This window comes from Embiotoca jacksoni, unplaced genomic scaffold, assembly GCF_022577435.1.
Source record: "Embiotoca jacksoni isolate LCO1_2020_lvr unplaced genomic scaffold, fEmbJac1.0.p SCAF_3, whole genome shotgun sequence".
NCBI lineage: Eukaryota > Metazoa > Chordata > Actinopteri > Embiotocidae > Embiotoca > Embiotoca jacksoni.
This window is the reverse complement of record NW_027185381.1, coordinates 8,089,073-8,107,987: the sequence shown is the minus strand read 5'-3', so window position 1 is coordinate 8,107,987 and position 18,915 is coordinate 8,089,073. Positions and strand designations below refer to the sequence as shown.

The 18,915-nt window shown below is 39.4% G+C and overlaps 2 protein-coding genes across 3 annotated transcripts; both read right to left on the bottom strand.

The window, feature by feature from the left end:
* Nucleotides 1–327: 327 nt before the first annotated feature.
* On the bottom strand, nt 328–11,521 carry LOC138206145 (uncharacterized oxidoreductase YjmC-like). Of its 2 annotated transcripts, XM_069162661.1 has the most exons (12): nt 11,411–11,521; nt 9,305–9,365; nt 7,661–7,809; nt 7,221–7,409; nt 6,460–6,521; nt 6,220–6,273; nt 5,048–5,146; nt 4,571–4,706; nt 3,969–4,087; nt 2,845–2,940; nt 2,157–2,267; nt 328–1,021 (listed from the first exon to the last, which is right to left on the bottom strand). In XM_069162661.1, exons 3-12 carry the CDS (start codon nt 7,761–7,763, stop codon nt 956–958), a joined length of 1,035 nt encoding a protein of 344 aa, XP_069018762.1. In that variant the 5' UTR covers nt 7,764–7,809; nt 9,305–9,365; nt 11,411–11,521; the 3' UTR covers nt 328–955. The 2 variants fall into 2 exon arrangements, with proteins under 2 accessions (XP_069018762.1, XP_069018761.1); XM_069162660.1 differs by lacking the exon at nt 9,305–9,365.
* A 4,430-nt stretch (nt 11,522–15,951) lies between these two features.
* Nucleotides 15,952–17,877, bottom strand: LOC138206705 (interferon-induced transmembrane protein 5-like). The gene is made up of 2 exons (XM_069163607.1): nt 17,671–17,877; nt 15,952–16,173 (listed from the first exon to the last, which is right to left on the bottom strand). The coding sequence occupies exons 1-2, from the start codon at nt 17,875–17,877 to the stop codon at nt 15,952–15,954; spliced, it is 429 nt and encodes a 142-aa protein (XP_069019708.1).
* Nucleotides 17,878–18,915: the final 1,038 nt, after the last annotated feature.

The following is an 18,915-nucleotide window of genomic DNA, read 5'->3' as shown; positions in this document are numbered from 1 at the left end:
ACTTTAAAAATGTTTCAATAATATAATGCATTTTATCTGACATACAGTCCCCAATAAGGATTAGGTAGGATGATAATAAAAATATGGTTGTCTTTTCCAATATCAAATATCAAAAGGTGACTAGGTTGTATAGACGTATTTTTGCGCTAGTGTCAGTGCTTGTTTTCCATTCACACAAGTACTGAAGTATAACTCAAACCGTCTATGATATTAGACAAATGATCTGTCACCAGTGAGGTTTGAAAGCAAAACAGTGAAGCTTACACTGCCCTCTGGTGGCAGACTGTGATGTAGAAAAAAGACAAACAAGAAAAAATAAACAAAACATTAAGTCTTTTGTGGCTTTTATTAAATAAGGCACATGGGAATGATGTTTTCATGTTGGCTTTTCAATAAAAAGATCATTTCAAAATTACAAAAGTATCGAGACATTCTCACAGACAGTTTAAAATACTCATTAGTATTTGAAAATGTTGGCCATCATACTAGCAACTAGTGCAGTTTTATTATTGCACAGCTTCCACAACAGGGATTGACCTGTTCAGTTAATGACAACACACCACAGTAACGTTACTTCACTTTCAACCGCATCACTCAACCTCTCCAAACTCATTCACATCCAACCATCAGCCACAATTTACAGACGTTTTGGACACAGCATGTGCATATTTTACTGTCAGAGATGTAGTATCTCAAGGCCAAGTCCAGAGTCCCATAAAAATAAAAAAAATAAAAGTAATTTCCTTTTTATAACAACTTTTAAAAGGTCATGATTTGTTTTTAAATTTAACTTTATGATGTTTAAGAAGATTAAAATACTTGCCAAGGGTGTGTATAATAATTAATAAAATATTCCTCTCAACATGTGCGTAAACAGAATTGCACTTCCAAGTTTCTCATCATGAAGCCCAAGACGAGCACAAGTGCAGATTTCCAAAGCTGCCGAGTGGACCAACTAATTGGAGACGAGCTTGTCACATGGCAACAGAGGGCTGACACCAATTCTCTGAGCACATTCATTCTGCAGAAATGAAATGCATATTTAAGTTAGCTTCAATCTCAGGCTTTTTCTTCAACTCAACAGTTGCACACTAAAACATTAAAACATTGTTTTACCTGAATGTGGCGTGCAAAAACAAAATTGCAAACGATGCAACACATTTCAAATCCATGTGATTTGTTTAGCGTTTTTTAAGTCTGTGTAAATATTCCTCATTCCATTCTCCAGTTCTTCTGCTCCTGACAGAAACATATGCCCTGAAATGTATCCTATAGCAATAAAAAATAAAAAGCATTGATGTAGATTCATTTGTCCTACATGCAAGAGCTATTTATAGCCTTGCAAATTGTTGGTTTCTTCCCAAATCTTCCAAAGCTATGTTACCTTACTGTTACACATTCACTGCATGAACCATGGGGAAAAAAATAAAAATAAAAAAATAAATCCTTAATTGAGTACTTCCTGATTAGCAACTTCCCAGCTTGTTACTATTGCAAAGATATTAAAATGTGTGTTCTAAATCAAACTGTGAACAGTATTAATCAGAAACGAATACGTTTCAACCATAAAGTTTAATTAGGTTTTGTTATTCAACATTAAACTTGGTTTGATCCGTAGAACATTTTGGCAGAGATTGCTGCCCTCCTGTCTTCATCCTGATGATTGTATTGTGCTTTTGCAGCCACAAGAGGGCATAAAATAGTGTGCAAGGTGCAGTAAACCTAAAATGTAATGTCCTTATGTTTTTTGTATGGGAAGTATTCAGCAACTGAGGTTTAACATTTTGTTTTCATCCCTGAGCAAGTCGTGAGCTTTTGAGGTGCTAGCAGGTGGCTTGTGGGAAGTTTGAACAGAGCTAGATGAGATGTCTCCTTTGGTTGGACTCTAAATGGTAATTAATGACCAGCTAGTTGTAACTTTACACTTTTAGGATGTATCCAAAGAGGAGGGTGTTATCAAGCTGGTCATTTAATTTTCTGCAATAAAATAAATTAAAACATTTTAAAAAGAGAAGTGATAGTTTACCAACAAAAATATAAAATCTGTTGCTTCATTTTCTTAATCAAAACTGGTCCGAGGGAGGACACTTAAAAAAAACTGTTGATACAACCTTCATTTGGAACTAGATGAGAATAGTACACTTTTCAGTACTCACCATGTAGTTGACGACATTGATGTGGTAGAGGATCCCGCCCATCTCCTCACACATCTTCATGTTCGCCCTCTCTGGATCTCCAGCAGCCAAAACAGGAGTGTTAGGGTCAGCCTGCAGCAAAATGACAAGACAGAGAAGTTGTAATCACTGGACATCATCTGCACTTTTTTTTTTAATGATCTGTAAAGAGAAAAAACTCAACATAAACAAATAGCAAACAAAATCACAGGTCAACCATCATAATGTCCAACATGAAAAGACAGGTAGACAATTGAACTATTAAGCGTTGGAATTGTTTTTTCCACATTTAAAAAAAGGTATGCAACTGGGACTTCTAGTCTGATGGCTGGAACTCACACAGAAACAAAACCACATCTTTGAATAAGCAGGTAGCACTTCAGAACTAGTGGACCGCGTTCAAATAAGTTTTAAGCCCCTTTGAAAATGCATCTCTTTAAATAATTTTGAAAGAAGTAATGCTTTAGGTGCATCAATACTGAAACTTAATCAGTTATTGGAGCAGTTACGACAAAGCACAACAGAAAAGGTTACACTGCATATGATCTCTATTATTTATTATTTAGAAGTAAATCACTTCCATTTATAGCAAAGCCTTTCAAATACAAGTTGGATTTGGAAGGTTACTTTCTCGAGTGTTTCAGTGGGTCCTTTAGAATGATCTACTCACGGGATCCTGGTTTCTCTGGATGAACAGGAGATCTGACATCCTGTCACTGAACCCGGGAGCAAAGTTCTCTGGGTTGATGGCCACAAAACACTGACCCTGAAAACACAACACGAGACACTGAGAGCCGACCCAATACAAACAGTAAAGAGGGTCGTGATGTGATGTAATATGGCCCACGTCAGACTTTTCTTTTAGACAACAGCTGTCAAACATGTAAAACCTGTTTCATGATTGACTTCTTTGCTTTTATTGAGCGAGAACTAGTCATGGCTTGAACTTTGTTCCAGATCAACCAGCCTTCATTACATTGTACAGACATGTCTGCCTTAACTATTTAACCTATCTACTCAAGAATTATATTTTACGGGAACTTTTATTTCATTATTCTGCTGCAACTGGTCATTTCAAAAGTGAACAGTTTCTTTAAGGTAGCTGCTCTTTCTGTCACTTTCACCAGAGGAACAAAACATATCAACATTATCAGAGCAGTGGCTATTAATTTAAGTGTTAGCAGCTACTTATTATCAGCCCGGCTGTGCCAGACTATAACTCATAGCTTCAGTTTTCCTCGCTGTAATTATAGTCTGGACACCCTGTTCACATTAACATTCGCTCAGCCTCTCTGAAGAGCTGATCAATTAATGAACGGTGTCGGTGTGATGGCGTTGAAGTCAAGTGTTTTTTTTCTAAATGTAGTCATTGCAGCGGGGGAAGAGTTCTGTGCGGTTTTGGCACATACTGATTGGTTAAACCTGCTCCAATAGTCAGTGATATTAAAATCTACCTGAGGTCTATGCCCAGTAGGATGCAACAACTGCAAACAATTCTCTGAGTGTACCCAGACCTATACAGTCACACAGTGATGGTAACATCAGATTGACTTTTTAACTTCTGCCCATTAAAATGGAGAAATACAACTCTACACAGGACTTCATATCAAAATTAGAGAATAAATTGTAGAAATTTAATTAAATGGGTTTTAGCAGCTATGAGTTACATTTCACAGACTTACAGTTTCATATCACAGACAATGAGGAGGCTGACTTTCAGCATGCTGTGTGACATGACAACACGACACAAGTTACTTTGTCTTTTTACAAGTAAGAAGAAAACCCAAAACGTACCAGGTCAGCAACACGATCTGTTACTTTCCACGTGCGGATGTGTTTGCTGTAGCGAGCTCCAGCCAAGATACCACAGAACACCTCCACCATCATTCCCAGACCGTAGCCTTTGTACCCTCCTGAGGGCAGCAACAGACATCATGAGAGGAGATATTTAAGGTAATTTACCAACAATAGAGAGAACTGGGACATCACCATACAGAATGGTACATCATCCCACCCTGATAGAGACTGCTGTCACTTCCTGTCTTCAGTTCTTTATGTGAAAAATCATCACACCATAAAAAGCTGGAATAGTGTGAACATTTTAACATAAGAAATTGCACCGATAAGTGTAGTGGAAGTGGAAAAACTTAATCTGATAAACTTTTTCAGCATACAACGTATTTGAGTCTGTCCTGTAATTTTTCAGATGCTGCAATAGTAGATAAAGAGGATCACTTTAATGATATCTGGATGTCAGCAGAGTCTTAAAATTTAACTGCAGGGCTAAAGAGGACTTCAGTATTGAAGCCGAAATGCTAACTGAATGGAAATATCTTGACCAGAGTCTCTTACTCCCTGAGCTGAATGCTATCAGTTGTGTCTACTTTGCCTCTGACCTGTGGCCTCACTGCCCCCAATGGGCACCAGTCCTCCTCCATTGAGGACTCTCTTGGGGTCTGTTGTCAGCCGTCCCTCAGGATCAGCGCCCCAGCCTTCAGGAATGGGGTCTCCATGCCGTGCATGAAGCTCCACCTGCAAAAAAATGACATGAAGTACGAGAGTGATAAGGCTTGTATACTGTGTATGGTACTTTCAAAAACAGTTACAAAGAAGTTGATTCATTCGGGAGGATGCACTCTGAAGTTGCAGTGCCCAGTTATGCCATTTATTTTAAATTTGATTGGACCATTAATAGGATTTGGCTTTTCCTCTCCTATCCTTGCATGAAACCTTTCAGAAGTTATATGATTAACACAAAGCTATTTAACTTCCTTCTCCAGTGACCAATCATTGCACGCTTCCACTTAGTTCCCGACAAGTTTAGATATGTGACAAACAAACATAGCCTGCTGCCGTATAAATATTGACCTTACCTTTCCAAGTGCTACTGCTGAAGTGGCCATGTCTAGAACAAAGCTGTCTCCATCTTTAGCTGGAGCTGCCATACTGATGGGGTTGGTGCCCAAAGTGCACTGCAGACAGATGGTTTGAAATCATTTTTAAATGCAAGCATTGTTTTGGAAACATCTCGGCTAAATATTCAGTCATTCAGTATGCTGACGTTTATATTGGATGTTGTAAAGAGTTTCTACAAGACCTGGTGTCACATATGACAGCCGTAGCAGCATTGGAGTCGGAGACACCAACAGACTTAACAAACTGGTTAAGAAGGCCGACTCCATCATTGACTGCAATCTGGACAGCCTGGAAAAGGTGGTGGAGAGGAGGACGCTGAACAAACTATTATCCATATTGGATAATCCTGACCAGCCTCTCCACCACCTGCTGCAGGGACAGAGGAGCACTTTCTCCAATAGACTTCTCCAGCTCTGCTGTCACAAGGACAGATACAGGAGATCATTCCTGATACAGGAGATCATTCCTGATACAGGAGATCATTCCTGCCGACCGCAATAAGACTGTACAATAACTCACCTCTGGCAAAATCAATCTCACAACAATAACACCGTTGTCTGTTGTCTGTTTTTATTGGTTGTTTAAAACTATTGTTGCACTATTGTTTAGTTAGTTTTAATTTAATTATTCTATTTTATTTTATTCTATTTATTGTATGTACTGTGCATTTTTAGATTTAATATTTTACTGTTGTTTTATTGGTTTCCTGTACCTATAATGCTGCTGTAGCGAAAAAAAAATTCCCCTTGTGGGATTAATAAAGTATCTATCTATCTATCTATCTATCTATCTATCTATCTATCTATCTATCTATCTATCTATCTATCTATCTATCTATCTATCTATCTATCTGTCTGTCTGTCTGTCTGTCTGTCTGTCTGTCTGTCTGTCTGTCTGTCTGTCTGCCTGTCTGTCTGTCTGTCTGTCTGTCTGTCTGTCTGTCTGTCTGTCTGTCTGTCTGTCTGTCTATCTATCTATCTATCTATCTATCTATCTATCTATCTATCTATCTATCTATCTATCTATCTATCTATCTATCTATCTATCTATCTATCTATCTATCTATCTATCTATCTATCTATCTATCTATCTATCAGTTGAGCTTCTATTGAACAAATAATACACGTACCTCTTTACCACGTGTGGGAACCATCAGTGGGGATGTGTTGGTGAATGACATGCCCTGTGAAGGTCAGGTCATCATTAGAGAGAATATAACACTCAGAGATACATTCACTCCCATTTGTTCTTAGTACAGTAATAGAAATATCAGACATTTGGGTATTAAAGTATAGCTTTCCCCTCTCTGGAAAAAGCTGAACTGGCACTGAAATAAATGAGTTAACAGGCAGAAAAACATTTCACTCACAATCATGTTTTCCTGCAGTGCTTGCATTGCGTAGTATCCCGCAATACCGTAGTGGTTGGAACCTAAGAAAGAAATTCAACAGTTTAACAGCTGTGAAAATGTACTGTCACTGTGCATTCATCAAATTTGTTTACTGCTTTTTTACAAGAGTGAAGTCACAAAGTAATATGTCAAAGGGGGATCAAAAGGGATTTTATTGCTGAAAGCTATCAAATTAATGCTTGTTCCTCTTAAATGAAATTGTATTAATTCAAGTTTTCAAGCTGTCAGTCTGACCTGCAGTAGTTTTTGGTTTCTCTTCCTCCACACTTAATTACCTGTTACACTCAACTAATATTTAAAGAAGAAAACAAATCCCTCTGTGAATGCTGAAGTCTGTCCAATCAAACACAGGCCTGTGCATGTCAATGTGAGTCATCAGTTTATAAGAAGTGAGTAAATGTGTTTATCCCATGGATGAAACTTGACTCAATCAAAATGCAGACCCATTCAAACTGGACCAGTGCAGCCTTTCACATTAAAACATTCACCTATGATTATAGCAGTTACATCAGGATACCTAAATTCATAATAAGCCAGGTGAGGCAGAGGTTACAAAGCATATTTTGTCTCAACTTTGTCATCCCCATTTGGGCCAATGAGACGATTTTTAGGCAGAATAACAAAATAAAAGCCATCATTCCTCTGTCAAAATAAGAGCAGCTGTGTCTGAGATACTGCACTAAAATGTTCTCTGGGCTTCAAAGAAAAATGGGAATCACCGTGTGCCACCACCCAGCCAATGCCGGCTTCTTTGGCCTTCTTTATGGCCAGATTCATGCAGAAGTTTCCCACCACCGGGCCCAGGAGGTTCTTCCCATCCACCAGCGCTGTGGCCAAGCTCTCCTTGTCCACCACCGGCTCACCGTCCTTGGCACAGATTCCTGACTTGATGTCCTTGACATACATGTCTTGTCGAAAAACATAGAGACAGTGAGCATCATTGGCACCCGTATATAGAGTCACAGTTTACTCTGGAAATCTCTGACATCACTGAAGGACCATGTACAGTGTTTGTATGTGCAAAATAACAACTTAAGAAATGACCAACATTCTGCACGGCAAACATTCAAAAAGAGTAACATCGGCCGAAATATGTTTTTGAGAGGAGGGAAACTTTCAACATACAGATAAAGTGATAAACTTCCAGTATCCCACTGACCCAATCTGTTGAGTCCATGGCTGTAGTGGCCCCTGTGGTCTCCTTCCACCAACACCTCGGCCAGGCTGCGGGCATGATGCGGCTTGGTGCCCACTGCCGTCATACATCTTTCAATGAAGCTCTGCACCTCCGACTTGCTAATCAGACATCTGCAGGGAGACAGGACGTTTCATCGTCAGCATTTTCAAAAGTGCAGGTAAGTTCAGATGATTATGTGACCTGCTGCTGCTTTAGATGAAAATAACACAAGGATCTTATTTTGATATCACTTTTTTCAATCAGTTAATTTTGAATTACAGCCAAAACAATTAGTGTTTAATGTTTAAATCAATGGTATTCAAGAAATTCAAGAACGCGAACGTCAAAAAGGATTTTTCTTAAACAAATTGAAAACAAAACAAATGATATGATAGGATGGATCTACATCATCTCAGTGATTTTGAAGAATAGTCCTTTAATAAGGTTGCTTTTATGAGAAAATAGGGTTGTTTCGTTCGGAAGTAAATTACATTCACATACACTCTATAGCTGCAGTTCAGTGAGGCATTCAAAAGGTAATATTCATATTTTAAAACAAATTGAAAAACTACCCAATTATGTCCAATACCAAAGTCAAAGGTGAAACCTGGACTGCCCCACGTTTAGGATTTGACAGACTGGACTGCCCCATGCTAATTCAAGGTTCAAAGTCCATTTTTGCAGTGACTGCCCAACCTGTGACCACATCGATGATGGAGGTCAAGGCAGAGAAGCTCTACTGGATCATATTAAATTGAGGTCAGTGGAGAAATTCTGGTAGCAAACACAGCTAAAAACTTTGTGTTGACTGTACAAAGCAAATTTGAGAGGAATGAACAAGCAGAACCGTGTCAGGTGTTTGAGTGTTGGAAGCAATTACGACATGGCAACAACACAAATAATCAATCAAAGTGATAACGGTGATTATTTTGCGTTAAATTTAATGATTCATGTTTTTAGAGAGAAAGCTTAAAATTATGAAATTCTTCCTTCGCATTTCCAGCTGTTCCTTTTGCATTTGGTTAGCTATGAATTGTCATATGTTCAACTAAACCCATGCCTAATTTAACAGCACATGTAGTCCCTCAATCAGTAGAAAAGAGGCCACTGTGGCAAAGTAAAGATTGTTGTTGTAAAGAGAACCAAACTGTGCTCGCTTGTCTGTGCATGTTTAACGAGCGCTCACAGAAACAAATCTTCATCCTAACTAGTTCTTAAACAGTTTCCAGATGTTTTTCCATCACATTACACCTCATCCTCGCCGTTACGAAACAAGTTTTGGGCTGGAGCCTGAGCGACATATCGGCCAGACGAAATTATCAACCGATACTGGCCAAAAAGAAGATGCTTGTGGTAAATTAGAAGTTGTTCAATCAGTGTGGTTTGCTTTATTAATAGTAATTTATTATTATTCCCAGTGAAGTTTATTGTTTCAGTGCCCTGATGTGAATGTGGACGATAAACTGTAAAATATCCTGCCTTAATTAGATATCTTCATTACAAGTGTCAAAAGTGTTCGATAACCACCCTCAATGAATTATTGCAAAAAATATTTAATATACGTTTTATGCAGAATATTTATAAAGAATATTGGCAGAATTATTCATATCAGATTATTTTACTCACGAATATCGGTATTGCGATCGGCTCCACAAATCCAGTATTGGTCGGACTCTAGTTGGAACAGCTAATGAGAAGCAGATTAAGGAGGTCACTTAGTGTTTACTGGCTTGTAATGCTAAGCACACAGTGTTCTTCTTCCTCTCTTTCTCCGTTATTCTCCTCCTCTTCTCCTTCTTTTGTTCCCATCATTTGTGGTAATAGAAGGGAAGACAAAAGTCTTAAATTGTGGAATGCAGCACAATTGCGTCCAGATATGAGCTGTGGGCAACTATGTCTGGTGATTGGATGATTCCAAGTAACTCTACAAAACAACATTGTGCTCTGTGCAACAGATTCACTCAAAACTAATAAATGATGCGACTCAACACATATTCTGCAGCTCAGAGAACTATGTGAGGGTATGTATTGGTATGAAATAAACACATGCTGATTCAAATTTGTAAAATCTCGAGAGCAGCATGTTTGGATTCTTGAAATGATTTCCCCTTCATTAAAAGTAGAACCAACATTTTCTTTGCGACTTCAAACTTGTCCGACGTTTCGGTCCAACCTCACCAAAAATGTGTTGGCAAGATAATTAGTAAATTGTGCTCTTCATCGGTTACTCAAGACAAAAACAAAACAAAACACAGAAATGAAGAAATGGCAAAACCAAGAGCTCAGAAAATCCATCCGCTGAGTCCCATCATAAACTGCAGGCAAAAAAAACCCTCTCTTTAAATCTCCATATATTTTTAAGGGATTAAAGTTCACAGATATTACAACACATATATGTCATGTCAAGGAGGAACTGACTTTCAAGATCCTCTTGACTGAGTTCAGTCTGTGTTTGTATTTCTCAGGTGTTTACTGAACTGTCGGTGAAAAAGTTGACTTTTTGATTTGAAGAATTTCAGTCAAGTAAGGTGTCTCTAACTGATGATTTGATTCATCAACACAGTACAATCAGGCTACTGATATCTCAGAGACGTAGTCGATTCTAGATTCTAACTTAAACATCAATCAGATAAAAGATCAATGAGTCGGGCAGACTAGACAAACATATTCAACTTCACAACCCCTTTGTCCATTTACTCAATCTCACACTAGGGGATCGAGAGGGTAGATATTAACAAGGGGGATGCATTTTGGTATTTTTGCTAACAAAGTGAATGGCATCACCAGGCCTTCCCCCTCAAATCTCATATATAACCTGTATAATCACAGTTTTACAAGGACTCAAACTACTCTTCAAGCTTAACAACTATAAACTGAACAATGTACACAATGTACCTGTTTGACAGACTGAAGACTGCTGCAGATGTTTGATTTCTTTTTACTGTTTGCTTTATTTTTTACAAGATTCTCAATAAAGCATTATTGATACATGAAGTCTACTTGAAGTCGATTATCATGCTAAAACTAAGTAACTAAATTGAACTGAGGTGTGAATGTAACTGAACTGGGATGTAATGTGATGAAGTATTACAATGTCAGTGGTGAAAGGAGTTCACAAAATACATGCGTCACTTGGATCTGGTGAAGCTTTTGATTAAGAAAGTGTCCATAAAAGCACATAATTAAAGTAATTAATGTCGATTATGTGAAACACAGCAGTCAAAGGAACAGGAAAAGACAATGCTCTACTTATACAGGGAAAGAAAAAATTCAGACAGTTAAGATCTTTGCTTTTGGTGCAGACAGACAGAGTCAATCACCAAATATTACCACAATGTAGAAAGTTTGTATACCAGTTAAATAAAATGATAAAAGTAAAAGTACTCATAAGACAGACTAACATTTCACGTTTTATTGTGTATAAATGTTTTATTTATACCGAGGTAGCCGAAGTATTTTACTAGATGATCAAGATAGAGGTCATGTTAATTGCCATTATCTTTATGTATAACAATGCATTGTAAATTGATCACCTGTTCTCTATATAACAAAAACAGCTGTTAAATATATGTAGTGGGTAAAAATATTTCTCTCTGCAATGTAGTGGAGTAGAAAGTCCTCAAACCTGTCCTGCAAGTATGTGACTCTTGTCATTCAAACTATCGTAATAAGTTCCTAGTCAGGTCATCATGCCATGTTGCTCTTTAATTGGAGACCACGCCGGATCCTTACCTGCTCATGTTGCCCCTCCTGCTGTGTGCTCCTTTGGCTCGATGCTCTGTCGCTCCTGGCTGTGGTGGAACTGGTGGTGATCTGGTGATGTTTGATAATTCACCGACTTGCTTTACGAGCCCCGTAGTGTTGGGAAACGCCCAGTGTTGTCAAGTCTATCAGGTATTCTGTCTGTCCTGTGTCTGTGTGGGCGTGGTGGAGTGGAGGTGGTGGAGGAGGTGGAGAAGAGGAGAGGTGGTAGAGGTGGAGAAGAGGAGAGGTGGTAGAGGTGGAGGAGAGGAGAGGTGGTGGTGGTGGAGAGGAGAGGAGAGGTGGTGGTGGTGGTGGAGAGGAGAGGAGGTGGTGGTGGTGGTGAGGATAGGAGAGGTGGTGGTGGTGGTGGTGAGGATAGGAGAGGTGGTGGTGGTGGTGAGGAGAGGAGAGGAGAGGAGAGGAGAGGAGAGGAGAGGAGAGGTGGTGGTGGTGGTGGTGGTGAGGAGAGGAGAGGTGGTGGTGAAGAGCCTCTGTGCAGCAGACAATATTAGAAAAAATACATACAGTAAAATTTGCATGAAGACATAGATGAAGCTCCAATTGTAGTTATGACACCTTTCAGTCTGTCAGTTTGTCTGAGAAGCCAGTAACATTGTTGCCTGGAAACACAGCTGTAGGTTTAGGTGCTGTCACAGGTTGTGACAAGTTCAGTAGAAAAACATCTGAATTTGCTTGTCTCATCTCCTGGTTAAGATCTGTCTTTGATTAAATGCGGTACTTTCTGTTCTGGTGATGAATGTGGGAGTTGCTTGACTATTTACTAATGTAATTGTCTTGCAAAATGCCAGCAGGATCAGAGAAAACTCAAAACTGAGTGTTGAATCGAGCCTGAAAGTGAAGAGCAGCAGAGAGAGGTAGGCTGAAGCAAGATTTAGCTTGAAGGTGATTAGTATTTTCTTACTGTTTACAAGCTATCTGGCTGCATTGTTGTGCAGACTGCATGGGATCTCTTCAATTTATGAATGGCCTTGGATCAGTTTATTTTTACAGCCCCATATAGCCTACTACAATATTATCATAGAATGGTGATAAAAGCTGGCAGAGAAGCCAACTTGACACAAATCTGCTTGTGGGCTCACAGGTGTTATCCTTTTTCTAAAGTGTTAACACTTAGACCTATTTTTTATAACATCTTAACTTACCATTTAAACACTGACAATGCTGCAGGAACAAAGGGTGTGGAAACCAGTTTGACTACTTACTTATCCGCTATCTGAAATGAAATGTCACAAGGTATTTAGCTGCCACTGCAATTAACCATATGTAACAGATACTTTTGCAACATGTTGGCTAAAGTCCGAGTTCAGTTACAAATTGTTCATTCATAACTCAAATGTAGAGCAGCAGTTACTCATAAATGCTAATAAAATTAATGAATTAATGAAACAGATTGAAATAGTGAGTTGTTCTGTATAAGAGCCAAGTGATTCAACTCGTTTCCAACTGAAGTTCATAATTTCTTCTTCAAGGAGTGTTGAACCAGAGGATGATTGTCTCTATTTATGTGCAAGGTAACTTGTTTTAAGAAACTAATATCAAAGGCAGCGTTTCCATTACATTAATGATATAAAGGTCCAAATGACTTTCCCGTATAGCACCACATTAAGGCCAACTTTTCTATTGTAACACCCCATTCTAATGAGAAGATTGCATGAAAGGTATATGAGCTGTTTTTGTGCCACCTTTGGACCAAACGTCAGCTTCTCACTCGGGATACAGTACACTGGTGTCATGTACTTTGGAGCCGCTGTTCACTTCATGCTTTTTTTGGACTGTTGGTGGATAATCTGTACGAACAAGAGCAAGCCTATGTCTATGTTGAAACAGTTATATTTCTCTCATAAATACAAGATTAGGTAATTTATTTAAAGTGTTATTCAAAATACAATGATACTCAGGAATCAGGCTTGATCAAAAGTGAACTAACAAGCTAATTAATTAAAACTCCTTTTCATGATTAGCTTTATGTGAAGGTAAAAGTTAGGCATGACTGATGTAGCAGAGGGTGAGAGATGTTTGCTGACCCTGAAACACAGCAGCACAAGTGTACTTGTTCCTCCTGCATGTCCTCCTCCTGCTTCCACAGACCTCAGCATGAGAACAGCTCCCAGGGAGAGCAGGGAGCAGTGAGCGCCCCCTCCCTCTGCAGTTCCGACTCCTATCCTGTAATTCTCCACGGCTCAGACATCTGTAAGCATTTCTCTCAGACCACAAGAGGAAAATAGAAAGTTGGAATCTAGAGGCTGTGATTTGGGTGTGTATAAATAAAGTTGCGAGGAGCGTAGAAGCTGCTAATATGGTGGGAGGTCGGTAGGAGTCGGTAGGAGTTGGTAGGAGTCGGACACCCAAGTCATCAAAGACAAGACGCGAGGAGCTGGAGGACAAACGGAGCCTCTCTGGGTTTTAATGAGGAATTTGAGTCCTAATTTCGTAACTGCTGTCAGTGGGTGTGCTTCACATCCTGCAAGTAGAAGCTTGATTCAGGCAACGACATCCTACTTAATTTGCATGTGTGCTCACAACGGAGCCTCTCTGGGTTTTAATGAGAAATTTGAGTCCTAATTTCGTAACTGCTGTCAGTGGGTGTGCTTCACATCCTGCAAGTAGAAGCTTGATTTAGGCAACAACATCCTACTTAATTTGCATGTGTGCTCACAACCTGTGTTTATCAAAACCTACTGTATGAGATGTTACTGGCAGCTACATGGGTTAAAACAAATTATGCACGTGGCTCACATCCAAAATCTGTATTTCCTTAAGGATTGTATAGTAACTAAATGGACTTCATCTCTGAAGCAGTTTTGGCATGGCATATAAAAACACTTGGTAGGGAAAGACTTGTTGGCCAGGACATTTTGGGAGTCATTACATTTTATATTTGTTTCTACTTGTTCCACTTCGGAATCCAAGTAAATACACATGCAACATTACAAACGATGAAGCACTATTTTCTATATGTCTAAGGGTCTTTGTCAACCTGAACTTTGGAGGTTTAATTGTGTTCTAAATTATTCTGTGGTTTTACAGAACAACAGGAGGATCAAGTAGACTAGACAAGATGTCCACACATTGGCTATGAAGAGTGTTCTGGAGCTCTAACCCGCCAGCAAAGGACAAGTGTAAGATGATAAGACTTTCCTAAAACGTTTGCCATTCAATTTGTAATCATTTCTGAGAATGAATCGAATAGAAATGAGCCACATCGCTCTGCTTCATGGCCTCCCCACTCCTCTGTAGTGGTCTGACTGGGCTGCCCTGCCTCCCAACTGGAGGGTACATTTATGCCGTTTCCTAAAACGGGATGTTCTGTATATAGCTGGTGGAGCAGCAGGCTCACAGCTGGGATGAAAACAACCAAGCCTTGCCCGTTCCCTCAGATCCGCCCCAGAATCCAGCCTACGACACCCAAAATGATCACTTTAAAGCTGGGTGTAGGTGCAGCAGCAGAACCGCAAGAGCCATTTGGATGAGCGTCTCTTCATCCCTGTGTTCATTAGCTTAGTGAAGATCTAAAAAACACTTGAAAATTGTAAGTAGATTTGGTGATAAAGGAAAGAAAAAACATTTTATGAAGGAGGCTGATTTGTTTTTTCGATGCAATACTGACTTAACAGTATCTGGTTTATTAATCTCATTTATAAGAAACTGACAATAAGATAATGTAAAGTTAAAATGCTTAAAACAATGAAATACTAACAAAAATACATGAATAATGACAAAAATAGATGTATGTTGTTACAGTAATCAAAATTCAAATATTGCTGAAAGATGAAAATAAATGACTTTTAATAGGAGGTGAATGTTTGTAAAGTGACTTCTCATCATTTGGCTCCACAGTCTTCCTGTTTATCTCTGCTCTCTCTCTTTCTTTCTTTTTTTTCCTCTCTAAAGATAATTTCCATTGCGTCATTCAAATCTCCACGCAACATAAATACAATAAATAACAACAAAAATGACGCAGAGTAGCTGCTCGCTTAGTTGCTCAACCTTGATACAACCTCTTGTCTTTCTCATCTTTTCCCTTATTTTCTATTTAAGCCTTATTCAGTCTTTGATCAACTTCACATCTCAACTGACCATTTCTTACTAATGCTGATGTTACAATCAGGGAGGCTGTTTTAACACATCCCAAGCACCAAGCTGCTGGATTACTTTTACTGAACAATTCATATATAACAATTATAAGCAGTTTTTAGGTCACTTGTCCAAAAATCTTTTGTTTTATTCATGTTTGTATGTGTTACTAGCAAATTCTGAATACCTCTTGCAGTTTTTTCTTGTTTTGGCCTAAACCATTGCAACATTTTCCTTCTCACCAAATAGGATTACTTTCGTGCTGACCAGCACACTTCCTGACTACAAAAAGGAGCATTTAAACTTGGTAAAATTCTAAGGAGCTACTATATCAGCCTTCATCCTGTGTATCAAATTAAATGCCCTGTCCTGATGGTTAGTGTAAATGGGTTAAACTTGAGATATGATCTTCATTTATCTCCTTTTGCCATTATCTACCAGCTGAAAAGTTTCATGAAGCTTTGGAAGCCGTCTTCTCCGAAGAAGTCGAAGGAGCCCTGAGACGAGCCGAGGTGGACGAGCAGGAGGACGAGCAGGACGATGGCCAGAAGTGGAATCAGCAGGTTCCATCCGGCTGCCAGGATGTTGTACCACTTGGCTTTGTCGGAGCACTCCTGCGCCAGCTGCAGGTTGCCCTGGGTCTTCTGGTCTCTGGCCTACAACGATGCACAAATTCACATTATGACATGCATCCAGAGGAGTCAGTTTAATCTAAAGCAGAAATTACGACTCTGAATTGGAAGTTTCATAATTGTTGCAAAACATTTAAAACTTTGTCTCCTATTAGATGCTAAATATTGAGAGGAAGAAGGCAAACAAAGGCAGATTATAACTTTCTGGTATGTTTTTGTTTACAGACAGATCATTGCACTACATTACAATTCAGATTCAAGGTTGTTTGAGGCCCGAGTGATACGAATCCTGGAGCGGCTTCTAAGTGTAGGTCCGAGCTGAGTCTTTCCCTATAGCACTCTCTAATTTCCCATGAGTACTTGCCCATTAGGAAGATGCCAATTACGCCATTTTTAACTCCCCAGACAAGCAGCCAGTCACTGTCTTTAATTTGAGTGCTGAACCAATAGTGGGCCTGTGATTCAGAGCTGCAGCAAAAAAAGACTTAAATAAAGGGTATACACACCCTTTTGCGGTGAGCTTTTCAGAAACCGTTTTATTCAGGTAGTCAGAATGTGTTTCCAATCCTGCTTTGTACATGACATTTTCAGGCACCTTTTAGCTGTTTTTTTTAGTGTGTAAAGTTTCTGTTTTGGTTTATTTTTCCTGATCCTCTGCAGCCCCATTCCTGTGGTAAAGGGCACGCCAACTTTCTATTGTGTGCCATCTGATCATTCACTAGTCTCTGCAGTGTTCGAAAATGTATTTGTAGCATTTGCCATGAAAGATTTTCCACAGTGACAAACAACATAAAAGGACAATTCAAATGTCCTTTTTTTTATGGCACCAATCAGTTGCATTCTGAATGCAGAACTTTCCTTGACTTTGCCAAAGAAGTAACAGCTGGGTTCATTGTGTTCTTTTAGATATTACATTGCAGTGCTGCCATTTGTTTGTGCTTTACTTCCCGTTGAGGCATTTGCCACATCATCCCCTCGGTTTTATAGCTATTCTTGCCAAGTCGACCCTCCTTTTTCCTGATGCTGCCAACATGCTTTCATGACAAAGTTCTTGTTGGGTATTGTGTTGCACTAGACCCGCACTATTAAAATCTAATGTTGCGTGGCATTCTGTTAAATAATTGCAAATTGTTCCATTTTCTCACAAAGTGTTACCCAGTGCTTCTACCTTTGGTGTAGTCACTCATCAGTGAAGACATCAGCTGACAAAACAGTTTCACCAACAGGTTCAATAATTGGCAGTTAATAAAACGGATTTGTCGTTACAATCAATGATCAAATCAGTTTAAAAAAGGACTTAAAAATGAATGCAACCTTGTCAAATACAACAATTGTACTGGACAGTGGACAATGATCGGCTATTGTGTTGTCTGGAGTCCTTCTGCAAATTTAGCGCAAAAAGTGCACTCTTCTTTTGACACATTTCTCAGATGTTGTACATGCTTCATAAAACCAATCCAAACTGAAACTTACAAGTAAAAAGAGTCAGAAAAGTTCAAATAAAAGAGCATAAGGCCTCACCTTGATGGAGTAGATGAGCGCCATGAAACCCAGGCAGCAGAAGTTCACGTACAAGGTGTTGCACAGCGACCACAGTAGATAGTCTCGGGGAGGATTCTTGCCGTTGTTGCCCATGTTCACCACGGTGGATCCTGCCGGCTTACGGGCAGACTTGCAGTTGGTGAGTGGGGTGCAGTCGGAAGGGAAGTTGTAAGAATGGTTGTCCATGCTTAGAGAGGAGATCTCCGGTTGTGGGTGGAAAGGTGGCTCTGTGAACTAGATGGCCTTCCAGATGCTTGATCCCTCTTTTGAAAGCAGTGCCCCCCCTCCCTGTGTGAGAGGCTTATAAAGGCCCATGAAGAGGGTGGTGACAGGGAGAGGACGCTTGGGCAGGGTCCTTTAATATACAGCAGGTCTATCATTATGTGGTCAGGCCTGAGAGAGGCTGAAAAAAGAGGAGGACAGAGAAAGAACTGAATGAGAGGACAGAAAAAGATAGAGCAAATATACATGAGAGCAGCGCAGAGTCTTCCACCAAAGAAGCCCTAACCTCGTCTTTCTGAGAGATCTTCTGAGATGTGGGGGGAGCGGAGGGCAGTTAAAGGCTGTTCAGAAGCCTTGAAGGTGCTGAGGAGGAATTAACCTGAAGTGCTGTCTGCCAGAGGCCATCAGGAACAAGCCTGTCATGTCTTGACACACAACACAGGTCATAGGACATGTCCTAGAATATATGTCAACTTCATTAGGCCCATTAGGTTTTCATAACCAAAACAACTAAACTTCAAATAAAGTTATGAGCAGAAATCATCCAACCTGAACAATTATTTTAAACTGAAGCTGCAACAAGTGCATATTTGTTCAACTAAACATTTCGGAAATTAGCTTCAATGTGTTAATTCAGTAGATATTTTTCCGGCTAAAATACCACAAACCCTACCACTATTTTTTCAGCATAGTTACTCAATGATCACGTCTTACACAAATCTCTAATTGAAAAGTACAGCTGTCACATAAATGCTGTGATATCACACATAACATTGGTCCCTTTTTAATTTTGTTTATAATATAAGTTATTAAAGGGTCAAAACAAACTTTCTATCAATGTGTGTCACAGGGTTGATTCTGTTTCGTTCTTCCACTGTGGAAGTTAAGTGACTTAAAAAAACAAACAAAAACAAACACCTGCGTGACCAAAATTGACGCCGGAGTTTGACTGTGCTGGGCAGGTGATGGAGCTGGTTTTCACTCTCAAAGGGGACAATAAAT